Genomic DNA, 13,601 nt, shown 5'->3' with positions numbered 1-13,601 from the left:
CAGGTTTTGTGTTTGCCCAACTGTCTTCTGCAAAATATTTTTTAAAGTGGGCATGGTTAGTGATTCAAGCTCCTGCTTCCAGGCTAGGAGACTGGTGATGGTATCTATGGTAATGGTAATTTTGACAGCAAACAAATCTTCACAATGTATATGGGATTTCAATCATGTTATTTACTGAATATGAACACAGAAAATAAACACATTTTTTGAAAGAATTGTACATCAGTGTTTTCACAGCAGAGCTATTTAGGATTGTCTTCTTATCGTTAAGGGAGTGCAAGTTCATTCTTTATCCTCAGCTGTGTTTACATGCCAATCCCAGTAGTCTTTAAGGCAAAACAGGGCGAGAGGCTGCCTATTTAGACCATTCACATCAATGCAGGGGTTAAACATGGGGTAGAGAGGCTCTGCACACTGCACAGAGAAGCAGTGAAGCAGCGTCAGAGCGTCAGCATCGTAGAATGACAGCTCCCCCTTCTGGAGATCTGCCAGCATGCCCAGCTTCCTGACTCTCTTCTCACCGACTGATAGCCGCTTCTCCTGGGTATCATGGCAGGCCAGGTACTGTCCATCTCCATGGTAGATGCACCAGGACGTCTTGCTCACACCCAGGCTGGAGAGGCTCTGAGTTGGATGATCTCTTCCAGAGATTGGCCCCGTGGTCACACCAATCAGCCAGTAGGGTTTTTCCTGGACAATGACCTCCCAGTAATGCCGTCCAGTACTAAAACTCTCCTGAGCCAGGACGCAGTACTGGGAGTCAAATGGCCGAGGGCTTGGAGCCTCACCGAGAGGCTGCCTGCTCCAGTATACTCGCTTCCTGTCCTGGGACACTTCCAGTTTGGGGTGGGCCGTCTTGGAGTCCAAAGTCAGAGAACTTAGATCTGCAAATAAACATCCCCATTCAGTGCACAGCTACACGGATAGTAAGGGCTGACTTTAGATTGTGAAAGAGTTGATTCTGTACTAACATGACCACATCCGCGGGAAGTGTTGGGACAGAGCCACAGAAAGGTCATCCACCAGCCTCTCTGCTGTCCTCATCCTCTCAGGGTCACACAGGTCTCTGTCTACTTCCTGGATAGGTGCTAAATCCAGAGGTTTGCTACAATTAAAACTGAAAACCATTAGAGGACAAAAGTCATTTCCAGGGGAAGCAGTTGGGATAGAATAGAATTGGAGTGAAGAATAAACTCACCCAAGACTGTGTGCTGTGATTTGCTGTTGGAGATAAACATGTCATGTACTGCACATTCCGATCTCAGAAAACAGATTAACCACATTTGTATTGCACTTTTCTCAACAAAGTTATGAAATGTAATAACACAGGATCAAAATAACACACTGTCATATTATTCAGCACCATTAACTCACCTGCAGGAATCTCAGATCATTTGTTTCTTGGAGGAGTGATTTGCTGGAGGCTCGGAGGCTGTCTATCTCTTTGATCTGGGCCTCCATGACGCCCCTCTGGGCCTCCAGCCACTCTGTCATGCAAGTCTCCTCTGCGTCTATGATCTGCATCATCAGACGCTCATCGCCGTCCAGCACGTACCGGATCCTGCTGTACTTGTCTGAGATTCTCTCTCTGAAATCCGCAGCAGACTTCTGGAAAATCAAGAAAACATATTTTTTAATGCATGTGCGAGGCGGTGCTGTGCATAAAAAAATGAATGATTCAAAAAAAAGATCTTCCACATGGATTGTACCACTGTTTGTGTATACAGTGACTCCAAGTCCTTGATGGCATGTTCTGCTTCACTTCTCCTCTTCAGCAGCTGGGTCATAGTGGTCTCTAACATGCTCTAAAGACAAGAGATACAAGAGACCTATAGAAAATAAATATCCTGAGAAATAGAGAAATGATCATGACTGCTATGAGAAAATCAAACCCACTGCCTTATGACAAAACAATAATCATATCCTATTCATTTCATGCCATCTCTACTGACAGTGAGTCTTCACCTTGAAGTCTGAGCAGGCTTCATGCAGCTGGGCAGCTTGGTGGTTCTTGTGCAGGCCTACCAGGACACACAAACAGCACACAGGGACCCTCTCCTCCATGCAGAAGAGCTTCAGCTCCTCGCGGTGCTCCTGGCACTTCAGAGACAGGGGATCCCCAGTCACCTCCACCACCGTGTGCTCCCTGAGAGCCGACCTCTGCTGGTGCAGCAGAGTGTGGGCCTGGCACAGCGAGGCATCACAGGTCAGACAAGTCCGTACGGCCACCGATGCTGTCTCTATGCAGTGGTCACAGCGGATTGTTGGAGCCACTCTGCTTGAAGTTGTTGTCTGTAGCTCTGCTGTCGGTGGCCTGCTGATGGTGAAGTCCTTTACCTTGGTCTGCAGGCTGGTGTTCATCTCGAGAGTGAGGTTGGAGGGAAGGAAGATCTGACACTCCGGACAGAAGAAAGGACCGTCCTCAGAGATGTCCGCGTCCCAGACATCCCGGATGCAGGTGAGGCAGAAGTTATGTCCACATGGGAGCGTCACGGGGTCTGTGAAGAGGTCCTGGCAGGTGGGACACTTCAGAGTATCCTCAAACGTCCCCATAGCTGTGTTTGCACCTGTTATGGCTCCTCGGTCTGCGCTGTGCTCCCGGCCTTCCTGCTCATGAATGTTTCATAGAGCTCTTTTGGCATGCACACACCGCTCATGTGCCTGAGTGTCATATTACTAAAGATGAGTTGATATCTTCCTCTCAACTATTTCAAACTATCAGCCTCACAGGAGGCCACTCCATTTCAGTCTAGTTGATATGAAACAAAAGTATTGTGTTGGTTGTATTTATTTTCTTTTTTGTTTTTTCTTAATACCTAAGAGGATCAATGTTGATTTTTTTTGAGTGCAGTTGTGGTTGGGTTGAGGGTTTAATTTCCACATACAATGTCATTTTTGATAAACAATATTTGTTTGTAATGGTTAATTTGGTGTATGCAGGTTTATTTTAAGAATTCTTGAATGATGAAACTTTAATTACCTGTAATTAAATTAGCAAATTGGTTTGCTACTACTTACAATAACTAGACAATTAATTTATATTGTATAATCAAGTTTTATAATAGCATAAACAACGGGTAAACTGTATTTCACATATCAAACTGAGTATGTGTATTTTACCCTCCAATACATACCTGGCTCTTCCCATATACACTACAGTGTCCGCCCAAATACTCCAACTACTTCTGCGTACGTAAAGACTGTTGTCGGCGCAAGCCCAGCTTCCTACTACGCATGTACCCAGAAATGATGCGCAGATACTGTTGGTGGATAGCTGAATGCTCACACAATTCCCAACCAACGTGGGTTGTGGATGTGGCAAGGGACCGCAAGCTCAGTCCAACTGACGACGTGTCTCTCCTTTGCAGTGCACAGACAAGTGTAGTGGTGGGAAGTCTTGGTTTTCATATTGCTTGGTAAGAGATAGTCTTCTCATAAGTTTTGTCTTCTGTCCATTTTGTAAAGAAATGTCTCTAAGCGAGGTAACAGTTAGCCCACAATAGCTAATGCTAGCTAACTTTAGCTAGCTGTAGCTACCGGTTTAACTGTCACTTTGACACAGCTCTAGTAGCCACATTTACAGTGTTCGCATAATTAGCTGGCTACCCAGCTATAGCTACGGTGTAGTTTAGACTTTATTAGTGTTAGTAGCATCGGCAGCCTTAGTTTCTTAGCTAGCAGACGTTAGTTGCTGCCAACAATAGACATCATCTTCTCTGAGTCAGTGACTGAGTCAAGTTCATCAACACACTGCTGATAACATCAAGGCGCTGATTAGCTTTCCAACTAGTCTAAAATGATTCTGACATCAGGCCCTGTTTTTGTTAAGCACTGATGTAGATACTAGTCAAGCATTATGTGTTCTAGCTATCATATCAACAAGCTGTTGATCATCTCAGGTGAAGCAGAAAGTTGTTGATCAGTTTGAGTAACTTACAACTGCATTGGTGTGTTTAGCTGTCCTTAGGTCTCAGTGCCATGTTTGCAAGGCTGGCCTTGTGTTCCCGCCTGCCATCCAGGACCTGGAAATCAAATGTCTGCCCACTCTTTATCAGACCATTTTCACAGACCAAGTGTAAGCAAGCAGCCAACATTCTATACCATACCTGAAGTGGGCACCCTACCCTCACTGTCTCTCTGAACTGTATGCTGGAAGAAGAATAATAAGTGCATGTTGGCGATGATCTGTAATAATAAAATCTGAAATCCTTATTTTCTGCAGTCTCTCTCCCCCGTCCCCATGGGAAGTCCTTTGCCCACCGCAGTGAGTTAAAGCAGGCCAAACGCATTGTAGTGAAGCTGGGGAGTGCTGTGGTGACACGGGGAGATGAGTGTGGTCTGGCTCTGGGACGACTGGCCTCGATAGTCGAACAGGTGACATCACATTGGTGTTATGGATATAGATAAGCAAGGAACTCTGTTGATGATTGCTGTGTAAGCATGAAGATGATATAATGTGGGCTAAAGGGGGACTTGAGCGCTACTTTTTCGGTCTCCAGTTACCTGCAGTACAGAGTTTGAGGAGTGATCTTGACCGTGCAAGAAGTACTTGAATGTTGTGTTTTTGTTGTCCCATCAGGTGGCTATGCTGCAGAACCAAGGCAGGGAGATGATGATTGTCACTAGTGGTGCAGTGGCATTTGGGAAGCAGAGACTGAGACATGAGATCCTGCTGTCTCAGAGCGTCAGACAAGCCTTGCATTCTGGACAGAACCAGCTCAAGGAAATGGTGAATGAAGACCCTGCTTATCAGCACAATAGAATAGCACAGTGGCTCTCAAACTTATTTCAGACACACCCCCTTTTAACAATGGAAATTTTAATCTGCTGTTTCAGAAGAATAATAGATAAATATTCATCGTTGTTTGTTTATTTAAGTGAATTCTCTCTGTGTTCCAGGCAGTTCCAGTCTTGGAGGCACGGGCGTGTGCAGCTGCTGGACAGAGCGGTCTGATGGCGTTGTATGAAGCAATGTTCACCCAGTACAGCACCTGCACTGCACAAGTATGTACTGGACAGTGAAAAATCTATCTGTGTTATGGCATTGTGCAGTTCTGCAGAATATCAATGCTGATCCAAACATCTCATTTTGCCTGTGTAACCTAGAATAATGTTATCAACTACTGCCTGTGTTGTTGGCCTCAGCGTATCTCTCCAGAATGGCATGGTAACAGCAAAGGATTCGATCCTCATTTGGATTTCCTTCCTTGTCTGTCCAATACTGTAGATCCTGGTGACCAACCTAGATTTTCATGATGAGCAGAAGCGTCGCAACCTGAACAGCACACTCCATGAACTGCTGCGGATGAACATAGTCCCTATCATCAACACCAATGACGCTGTCGTGCCACCCCCTGTTCCCAACAGTGATCTGCAGGGGGTAAATGTGGGTACTGTGTGAAGGGCATGGTGGGAATGCTAAGTGTTGTCCAGAGTTGTGAGTTGGCTTACATACGGCATGCATAAGCAAAAAAAAAGTCTCTTTTCACTCATTTCTCCACCCTCACTAACATTTCACTTCTTGGACACATGCTTTTAATATTATGCTGCTTTAAATATTATCTAGCATTTTCAAGTATGTTGTTCTTGCTTTCAGGGATAATTGGCTGATTCCTGTCTTTTCACTGTGCACAAACCTGCCTGTTAGTTCCTTTTGGAAGGAGCTTTTAGCACACTGTGTTGGAGGCTCCATTGCATGCTTGCAGTTCATCAGCTGTTATTGTACAGTATATGTGAGGTACAGTGATTATCCTCTTGGCTCAATGAAATTACGGTTGCGTTTCAGGTAATAAGCATCAAGGATAATGACAGCTTGGCTGCACGGCTGGCTGTTGAAATGAAAGCAGACCTCCTAATTGCCCTGTCTGATGTTGAAGGTACAGAAATACACTCTTTATTTTATGTTTTTTTTTCATTCACATTTAGAACTAGTAAGCATTGACATTAATTCAATTTATTTGTGTTTTATTGAATGCTTCCAAGAGACTGCTTCTCTCTTTCAGCTCTGATATACACTCACTGTATTTCTTTTATTCACAAACATATTGTCAGTGTGTTATGTTTTTATGGGAAACATTTTGTATACTACCTGCCTTCTTGGTCAGGGTTCACTTGAAAAAAAGATGTCAATATCAGCATGACTACCCTGGTTAGTTGAAGGATTAATAGAGAAATAAAACGAATCTCTATCCCACAGGATTGTACGACAGTCCCCCAGGAACAGATGATGCCAAGCTAATTGATATATTTTACCCTGGAGACCAGCAGTCTATCACATACGGCACTAAGTCCAGAGTGGGCATCGGTGGCATGGAAGCCAAGGTCAGCATGACAGGAAGTACTTTATCCTAGTCCTGTGTGTAAACAGGACTAAATTGGTCAAATGATTACAAAGGTGCAGTTTACTCAATTATGTTTTCTAAATCAGGTGAAAGCAGCCCTGTGGGCACTGCAGGGTGGCACGTCTGTCGTCATCGCCAACGGCACACATCCCAAAGTCACAGGCCACGTCATCACAGACATTGTAGAGGGGAAGAAAGTTGGCACCTTCTTCTCTGAAGTGAAACCTGCAGGTGACGTACTGAAGTCATGCAGAGTGAAAATGTTACTCACTTGTTTTGAAATTGAGGTGTTTGAGACGCACTCATTTAATTGGTTCCTTGTGCTGTTATTGACACCACCAGGTCCCACTGTGGAGCAGCAGACCGAGATGGCCCGGCAAGGAGGCAGAGTTCTGGCCTCCCTGCATCCTGACGAGGTGAGTTCCTCACTCCCTGATATGAGAAGGATTTTCTCATTAGCATATTGCTGTGAAATTATTATTGATCTGCTTTCATTGGGTTCAATTAGTAAGTTATTGGGCTTGATTGCAATAGAATGATAGGTAACGCATCAGAAGCAGCAGAGACGGAGTATAATGAAATATGCTGATACAAAGCCGTCCTGATTCATATTGCGCGTTGACGTTATTGCAATTCATTTGACACGAATCACCTTTAAGGTAATCTTTAGTTTAATTGCTCTTAATTCTGCTGTTCAGTAATCATATTATCATGTGTGTTTTTTTCAGAGAGGGGAGATCATCTGCCGTCTGGCTGACCTGCTTACAGAGAAGAAGGATGAGATTCTCAGCGCCAACAAGAGAGACATGGAGATGGCAACCACATCAGGTACAGAGGCACAGAGAAGAGACATTACCTTTATCCACAGCTGCACTCAAGCTGCTGAATTGAGTGCCATTCCCTGCTAGTGGTTATCACTTAACAACAGCTACTCCCAGGCTGTTGATGACATTATCATCAGATTTGTCTTGGTTGTGGATTGTGAATTACAACTACAGGAAACAGGCTTACTTAGGAGGCCTGGAGCATCAAGTTTTCAGCATCGGCTGGCTGTTTTCTTAGCTCTGGTGTGCATCAGCCATGCTGTCAGTGAAAGGCTAGTTATGGATGTGTTGGCCCTAGAAGTTTGTAAGTAGTGCCTGGCAGTAGTAATTCTGTCTTATGTGTTTTGGGCAGCATGGTATAGTGAGTAGGGAGGCTGCCCTTCAACTGGAAGATCTGAGTTCAAGCTCCTGTTTTGGCAAGCATTCACCCTGCTGAAATGAGCAAGACATTGAATCCCTGCTACCTCCAGGGGCGCTGTTCCTTAGCTGACCCTGCTCTCTGACCATTTGTGTAAGGGGGCAAGCAAAAAGAGAATTCCCCTACAGGGCTCAATAAGATATCACATTATCAGTATTATTATTATTCTTCATAGGTCGTCTCTCCCTGCCTTTGCTCAACCGCCTGAGTCTGTCCACATCCAAACTGAACAGCCTGGCCATTGGACTGCGTCAGATTGCTGTGTCCTCCAGGGACAGTGTGGGCCAGGTGCTGAGGAGGACCAGGGTGGCCAACAACCTGGAGCTGGAGCAGATCACTGTCCCCATCGGTGTCCTGCTGGTCATCTTTGAGTCCCGCCCTGACTGTCTCCCACAGGTCAGTCAACCCCAATCAAGCCTGTAGGCTTGATCGCCATTAGGTGCTGGTCTGGGATCCCTCTTGCATACTTGGGGGGTTATTGAAAGTTGGATCCTGAGTTGATAAATTTATAATTTTTTTTTTTTCATGCATTTCCTATTTTCTATTATAGATGTTATATGTATATATATATATATATATATATATATATATATATATATATATATATGTATATGTATATGTATGTGTATGTGTATATATATATATATATATATATATATATATATATATATATATATATATATATATATATATATATATGTATGTGTATATATATATATATATATATATATACATATAACATCTATAATAGAAAATAGGAAATGCATGAAAAAATATATATATATATGTATATGTGATCTTTTTTTTACTACAGGTGTCAGCTCTGGCTATTGCCAGTGGAAATGCTTTGCTACTGAAGGGCGGTAAAGAAGCTGCCAACACCAATAGAATTCTACATCAACTCACCCAGGAAGCACTCTCCGTTCATGGGGTGAAGGATGCCATTCAGCTGGTAAGACTGAAAACACTGCATTACCTAAATATTATAGTCAGTTACATAAATGTTTACCATGTTTACATTACATGTTTTGGTGATATGCTTAACTTTGGCGTGTTATGTAGGTGAGCACACGTGAAGAAGTTGAGGATCTGTGCAGACTGGACAAGCTGATTGACCTGATCATCCCAAGGGGCTCGTCCGAGCTGGTCCGGGACATCCAAAGGGCAGCTAAGGGTATTCCTGTGTTGGGCCACAGCGAGGGCGTCTGTCACGTCTACATAGACAATGAGGCCAGCATAGACAAAGCTATTGACATTGGTATGTGGTATCCTGTAATTTATGTAGCTGTGGTGGTTAGGGGTAATTTTGATGTTGGTTCCTTGTCTGCCATGTTTTGGTCCCAGTGTTAATACTTTTTTGTTTTTGTTTTCATATTTTATCACAATACAGACTTATTTGTATTTTTGGGGACATTTGGCTAAAATGTAATGTGACTTTGTTAATTTCACGTTTCCCAAGAGTTATGGAAATTAATATACACAGTTCACAGCATGTAAATCTATTTTTCATTTTTGCTGTTCATTAAGTGGGTGATGTGATTTATGTTTTACTCCAGTCAAAGACTCCAAATGCGACTACCCAGCGGCCTGCAACGCCATGGAGACACTCCTTATTCACAGAGATTTGCTGAGAACTCCTATATTTGACCAGATCATAGATATGCTGAGAACAGAAGAGGTATGAAACATGCACAGACACTCCATTATCGCTTTATGGTCGAGTGTTGTGCACAAACTAGTAGCTAGTTCAGTGGTTTTAACGTTTTGGTGAAGATTTGAGTGTTTGACAGACTAGAGCTGCAACGATTAATCGATTAATCGATTAGTTGTCAACTATTAAATTAATCGCCAACTATTTTGATAATCGATTAATCGGTTTGAGTAATTTTTTAAGAAAAATAAGTCAAAATTCTCTGATTCCAGCTTCTTAAATGTGAATATTTTCTGGTTTCTTTACTCCTCTATGACAGTAAACTGAATATCTTTGGGTTGTGGACAAAACAAGACATTTGAGGATGTCATCTTGGGCTTTGGGAAACACTGATCGACATTTTTCACCATTTTCTGACATTTTATAGACCAAACAACTAATCGATTAATTGAGAAAATAACCGACAGATTAATCGACAATGAAAATAATCGTTAGTTGCAGCCCTATGACAGACATTTTAACGATAAAACAACCACTCTGTAGAGGTTTTGTCACTTACAACAGTGTAGTTTTAAACCTATGTGGGTAGGTCAATAAAGTAGAGCCATTTTTGTATGAGTACTTCATTATAATTCTCTTTCCAAAATCATCGTTCAATGGTGTTTTCACAGGTAAAGATCCACGCTGGCCCCAGGTTTGCATCGTATCTGACCTTCAGTCCATCCGAGGTCAAGTCTCTGAGGACGGAGTATGGGGACCTGGAGTGCTGCATCGAGGTGGTGGACAGCATGCAGGATGCTGTGGACCACATCCACAAATACGGCAGCTCCCACACCGACGTCATTGTTACAGAAAACGGTTAGGAACTCCTTCACAACTACAATCTACATTTTCATGTCACGAATTTAAGAAATATTTTGAATGAGTTCAATATCTTGTTTTCCGCAGAAGAGACAGCCGAACAGTTCCTGCAGCAGCTGGACAGCGCCTGTGTGTTTTGGAACGCCAGCTCTCGCTTTGCCGACGGCTACCGCTTTGGCTTAGGTGCGTACGGAAACAGGCATGGTTTTACTTCTTCATGCTATATGAAAATAATATGAGAATACACCTCCTGTTGTTGCTTGATTTAGCCTGAAGATGGGGCACTTGAGAGTAGGGCGGGAGAGCTCATTTTGGGGTATTTCTTTTGCAGGAGCTGAGGTTGGTATCAGTACAGCACGGATCCACGCCAGAGGCCCGGTGGGTCTGGAGGGGCTCCTGACCACCAAATGGGTACTTCGAGGAGAAGGGCACACCGTGGCCGACTTCTCTGAGCAAGGCAGTATGAAATACCTCCATGAAAACATCCATGTCCCCCACAGGATCCTTAGCTAGGTCCCCAACTACAGAGCCATCATGAGGGATGTTGACCCAGAGTTTATCCAAAGGTTTGTTTCTGTCAGTAGTGCTTCAACTTTGAACTGCAGCTCCATCACCTGTATGAATCTACATGATGTCGCTGCACGGAACTTGCGTTCGGAACAGCCATTACATTTACAGGATTACTACGTTCCTGCTTTTGTAAGCCTGTGCACAAATCTGTGAAACTAAATCTGCCCAAAATTTCAGATCCCCTGGATATTTTTCATTTTTCATTACTGTCACTTGGACAGTAATGATGGTGTGTCATACGGTTGGTGAGAATAAATATATTGTGGCAAAAGGAAAAAAAGATCCTTATACCATTATATGACATCATGTATAGGTGACAGCCAGTCACCTACTTACACACAGACACAAATCTGACAGTTGGTAATAGCTCCGTCATGTGGTTTTTATATTGACAAAAGAAATCATTGGCTCAGTTGTGATTTTCTAAGTTATTATTTTTCTACTTATAAAGTCCCCCTTGGTCTTTTGTAATTTAAGTGTTTGTGCAGATCCTCGCTTCAGGTTTATTTTGTCCCACCTTTTTGCACAGATCATTTGAATAAATATGCTTGTACAGTTCTTTACTCATGGTTCTGTGTTATATTTGTTACATCAATATGCCCAAAGAAACTGCATCTTATGTCCTTGGTTTACAAATGTATGTAGTATTTATTTAGTATATGCTAATCTTGGTTATTAAAGACAAGCTAACTGATTTTTTTGTATTTAACAACAACATTTAATTGCTCAACACATCAAACATAAACTCCTTCAGGCTCTGTGTTCTACTCTTAAACAGTGCTACATTGACAGGATAACAAGATACTTTGTCATGCCACAGATGAAATTAGTGCTTTGGTTATGATTCCAAAAATGTTAAAACAGTGAACATTTAAGCAGGCTCCTCAGTCATAAATTGCACTTGTTTGCTTCTTACACCCTTTGCTTTCTTGTAAGTTGCATACTGTTAGTAACATATCTTAGAAACTGTTTGTTCTACTTTACAATTGTGAACCAGTTTACTAAACTCTTTATGTTCGGAGGTATTGTTTGTTGAACATGTGTTTGACTAATGCAAGTCAAGCCATCTTGACTACTTCTGAACACTTATCACAGCTTCTCTTAACCAGGAATCCAAGCCATTTTTCAGCCAGTCTCCAGCGGTCTAATCTTTTATTCCCTGATACCGACCCTGTGTTAAGACAAACTGTGTGTAAACCTCTTCAGGCTGTGAGAGTGACCTAGCTGTCCAACCCGGAGAGTGGATTTATTGGGACTGCTTCACCTCTGTGATACGCCGCACAGAGCCGATGGTGGAGCTCATGCTTCCCCATTCGCTGTGCTTGGTGTACTCTCCGGGGCGCAGGAAGTACTGGCGCCCTCTGTAGTTGGGGTGCTCATGGAGGATCCAGTAGCCCTCCATGACGTTACAGGAGGAGACGTCACGCAGGTGGAAGCGGTCCTGCAGGTTGGGGCAGTCGTCACTCAGCTCCGTCATCTTGCCCCCAAAGTCAGACCTCTCAAAGATCTTCAGCCTGTAGTTGCCGTTGTACTGATCACAGAGGAAAAAGAGGGGTTTGTGTCACAGCACTGAAACATTCAGAATAATCTGACCAGAAGCAATCAGAATAAACTCTAAAGGTTTGACTTTTATCTCAGTTTATATAAGGAGGTGTCAAGGACTACTACTCACAGCAGGGATCATGCGGCATGAGCGGATGCAGTCATTGAAGCCAGACCAGCGGTGATGGTCGGGGTACCTCCCCTTGGTCAACATGTACTGGTAGCCAGAATAGTTGGGCTTCTCATAGGCCATCCAGCAGCCACTGTCTACGCGGATGGAGTTGCAGCGAGAGAAGTGGGAGTGCATGTCAGAACAGTCACTGTTGCACTCATAGTGACGTCCCTCAAAGTTCCTGCCCTCGTAGAAGATGATCTGTACAGACAGTCGCCAGTTAGAACAGCATATTGCAGTCTAAATCCCCATCATTCCCTCTGAAAATTGCCATCCACTGTGCCTCCGAGACATTCCAAAAATGGGAGATCATAATGGACAACCGTTTAGGATACATCTGGCTTGTAAAGGCTGTCTGTCTGTTGTTTTATCAGGACAATTGTGACAGGTTCTGCTTACCTTTCCCATCATGACAGCGGAGGTCGACAGGACAGGCCTGTCCTAGTCTCCACAGCCTTTTATCTGTGTGAAAATAGCATAGAGCATTGTTGTTGAAACAAGGTGAGTTATCATGTCAGCACAAAACTGTTGTACTGCCCCATGACTCGGGGCACATGTCAACCTCATGCTCCATTTACGGTTAATTCTGTTGTTATGCAAATTTAGGTGGACCATTTTCTAGGCTTTGACAATAGAGTTGCAGACTCTGTGTTTATCCCTTAGGGGGAAAAAACAAGCCCATCCAACCGCTGTACTGCTAAGAACAAGTTCAAAGGTTGTTACACAGGTAGAGCAGGAAGGTGGATGATGCTGCAGTGCTGCGAGACCTTTAGAGTGAGTGGGTGCTGTATGACTGTGCATGAGTGTGATTATACTGTGCGAGTGTTTGTGAGCATGTGTGTTTCTGCCGCTTTCTGTACTGCGCGTGTGTGTCCGTGTCTGTGTTTCTGTTGTTTGGCAGCAGCTGACAGGGCAGTGCTAGTCTCGCACAGTTAGTGTTGCTGGCCTCCCTCTGCGCACAGCACACTGTTGCTGGCTTTCTGGCTGACGCACAAAGGGGTGTGTGTGTGTCTTTGTCTCTTATGATCATTGTCTCTGCTCACATTGAGAAGACACACACTCTCACACTAATGCTACACAATTAATTTGGGGAAAAAATATGTTAAAACTGTGTTATTAACTATCATATGTCATTTTCAAAGCACAAAAGACTGATTTTCCACCAGGTGTTTCAAACATGCAAAAACAAGTGATTCTGGTGCTGTGCAGAATTTCTGGCTTA

General features: G+C 43.5%; 2 protein-coding genes and 1 pseudogene across 2 annotated transcripts; 1 reads left to right on the top strand and 2 right to left on the bottom strand.

Moving 5' to 3' along the window:
- Positions 1-282: 282 nt before the first annotated feature.
- Positions 283-2,553, bottom strand: LOC139929645 (tripartite motif-containing protein 72). The gene is made up of 6 exons (XM_071922600.2): positions 1,966-2,553; positions 1,710-1,805; positions 1,375-1,608; positions 1,199-1,221; positions 972-1,105; positions 283-884 (listed from the first exon to the last, which is right to left on the bottom strand). The coding sequence occupies exons 1-6, from the start codon at positions 2,551-2,553 to the stop codon at positions 283-285; spliced, it is 1,677 nt and encodes a 558-aa protein (XP_071778701.2).
- Positions 2,554-3,287: 734 nt separating this feature from the next.
- LOC139929636 (delta-1-pyrroline-5-carboxylate synthase-like) lies at positions 3,288-11,241 on the top strand. Its single transcript, XM_071922585.2, has 18 exons — positions 3,288-3,416; positions 3,958-4,075; positions 4,223-4,374; positions 4,580-4,729; positions 4,900-5,004; positions 5,228-5,386; positions 5,786-5,876; positions 6,197-6,321; positions 6,428-6,572; positions 6,684-6,757; positions 7,070-7,169; positions 7,759-7,979; positions 8,398-8,535; positions 8,646-8,841; positions 9,140-9,261; positions 9,906-10,092; positions 10,183-10,278; positions 10,427-11,241. The coding sequence occupies exons 2-18, from the start codon at positions 3,979-3,981 to the stop codon at positions 10,606-10,608; spliced, it is 2,340 nt and encodes a 779-aa protein (XP_071778686.1). The 5' UTR covers positions 3,288-3,416; positions 3,958-3,978; the 3' UTR covers positions 10,609-11,241.
- Positions 11,242-11,911: 670 nt separating this feature from the next.
- Positions 11,912-12,787, bottom strand: LOC139929644 (gamma-crystallin S-1 pseudogene; annotated as a pseudogene).
- Between the last annotated feature and the right edge of the window lie 814 nt (positions 12,788-13,601).

This window comes from Centroberyx gerrardi, chromosome 15 (assembly GCF_048128805.1).
Source record: "Centroberyx gerrardi isolate f3 chromosome 15, fCenGer3.hap1.cur.20231027, whole genome shotgun sequence".
Taxonomy (NCBI): Eukaryota; Metazoa; Chordata; class Actinopteri; order Beryciformes; family Berycidae; genus Centroberyx; species Centroberyx gerrardi.
The sequence above is the reverse complement of the archived record's forward strand: the minus strand, read 5'-3'. Positions and strand labels throughout refer to the sequence as shown.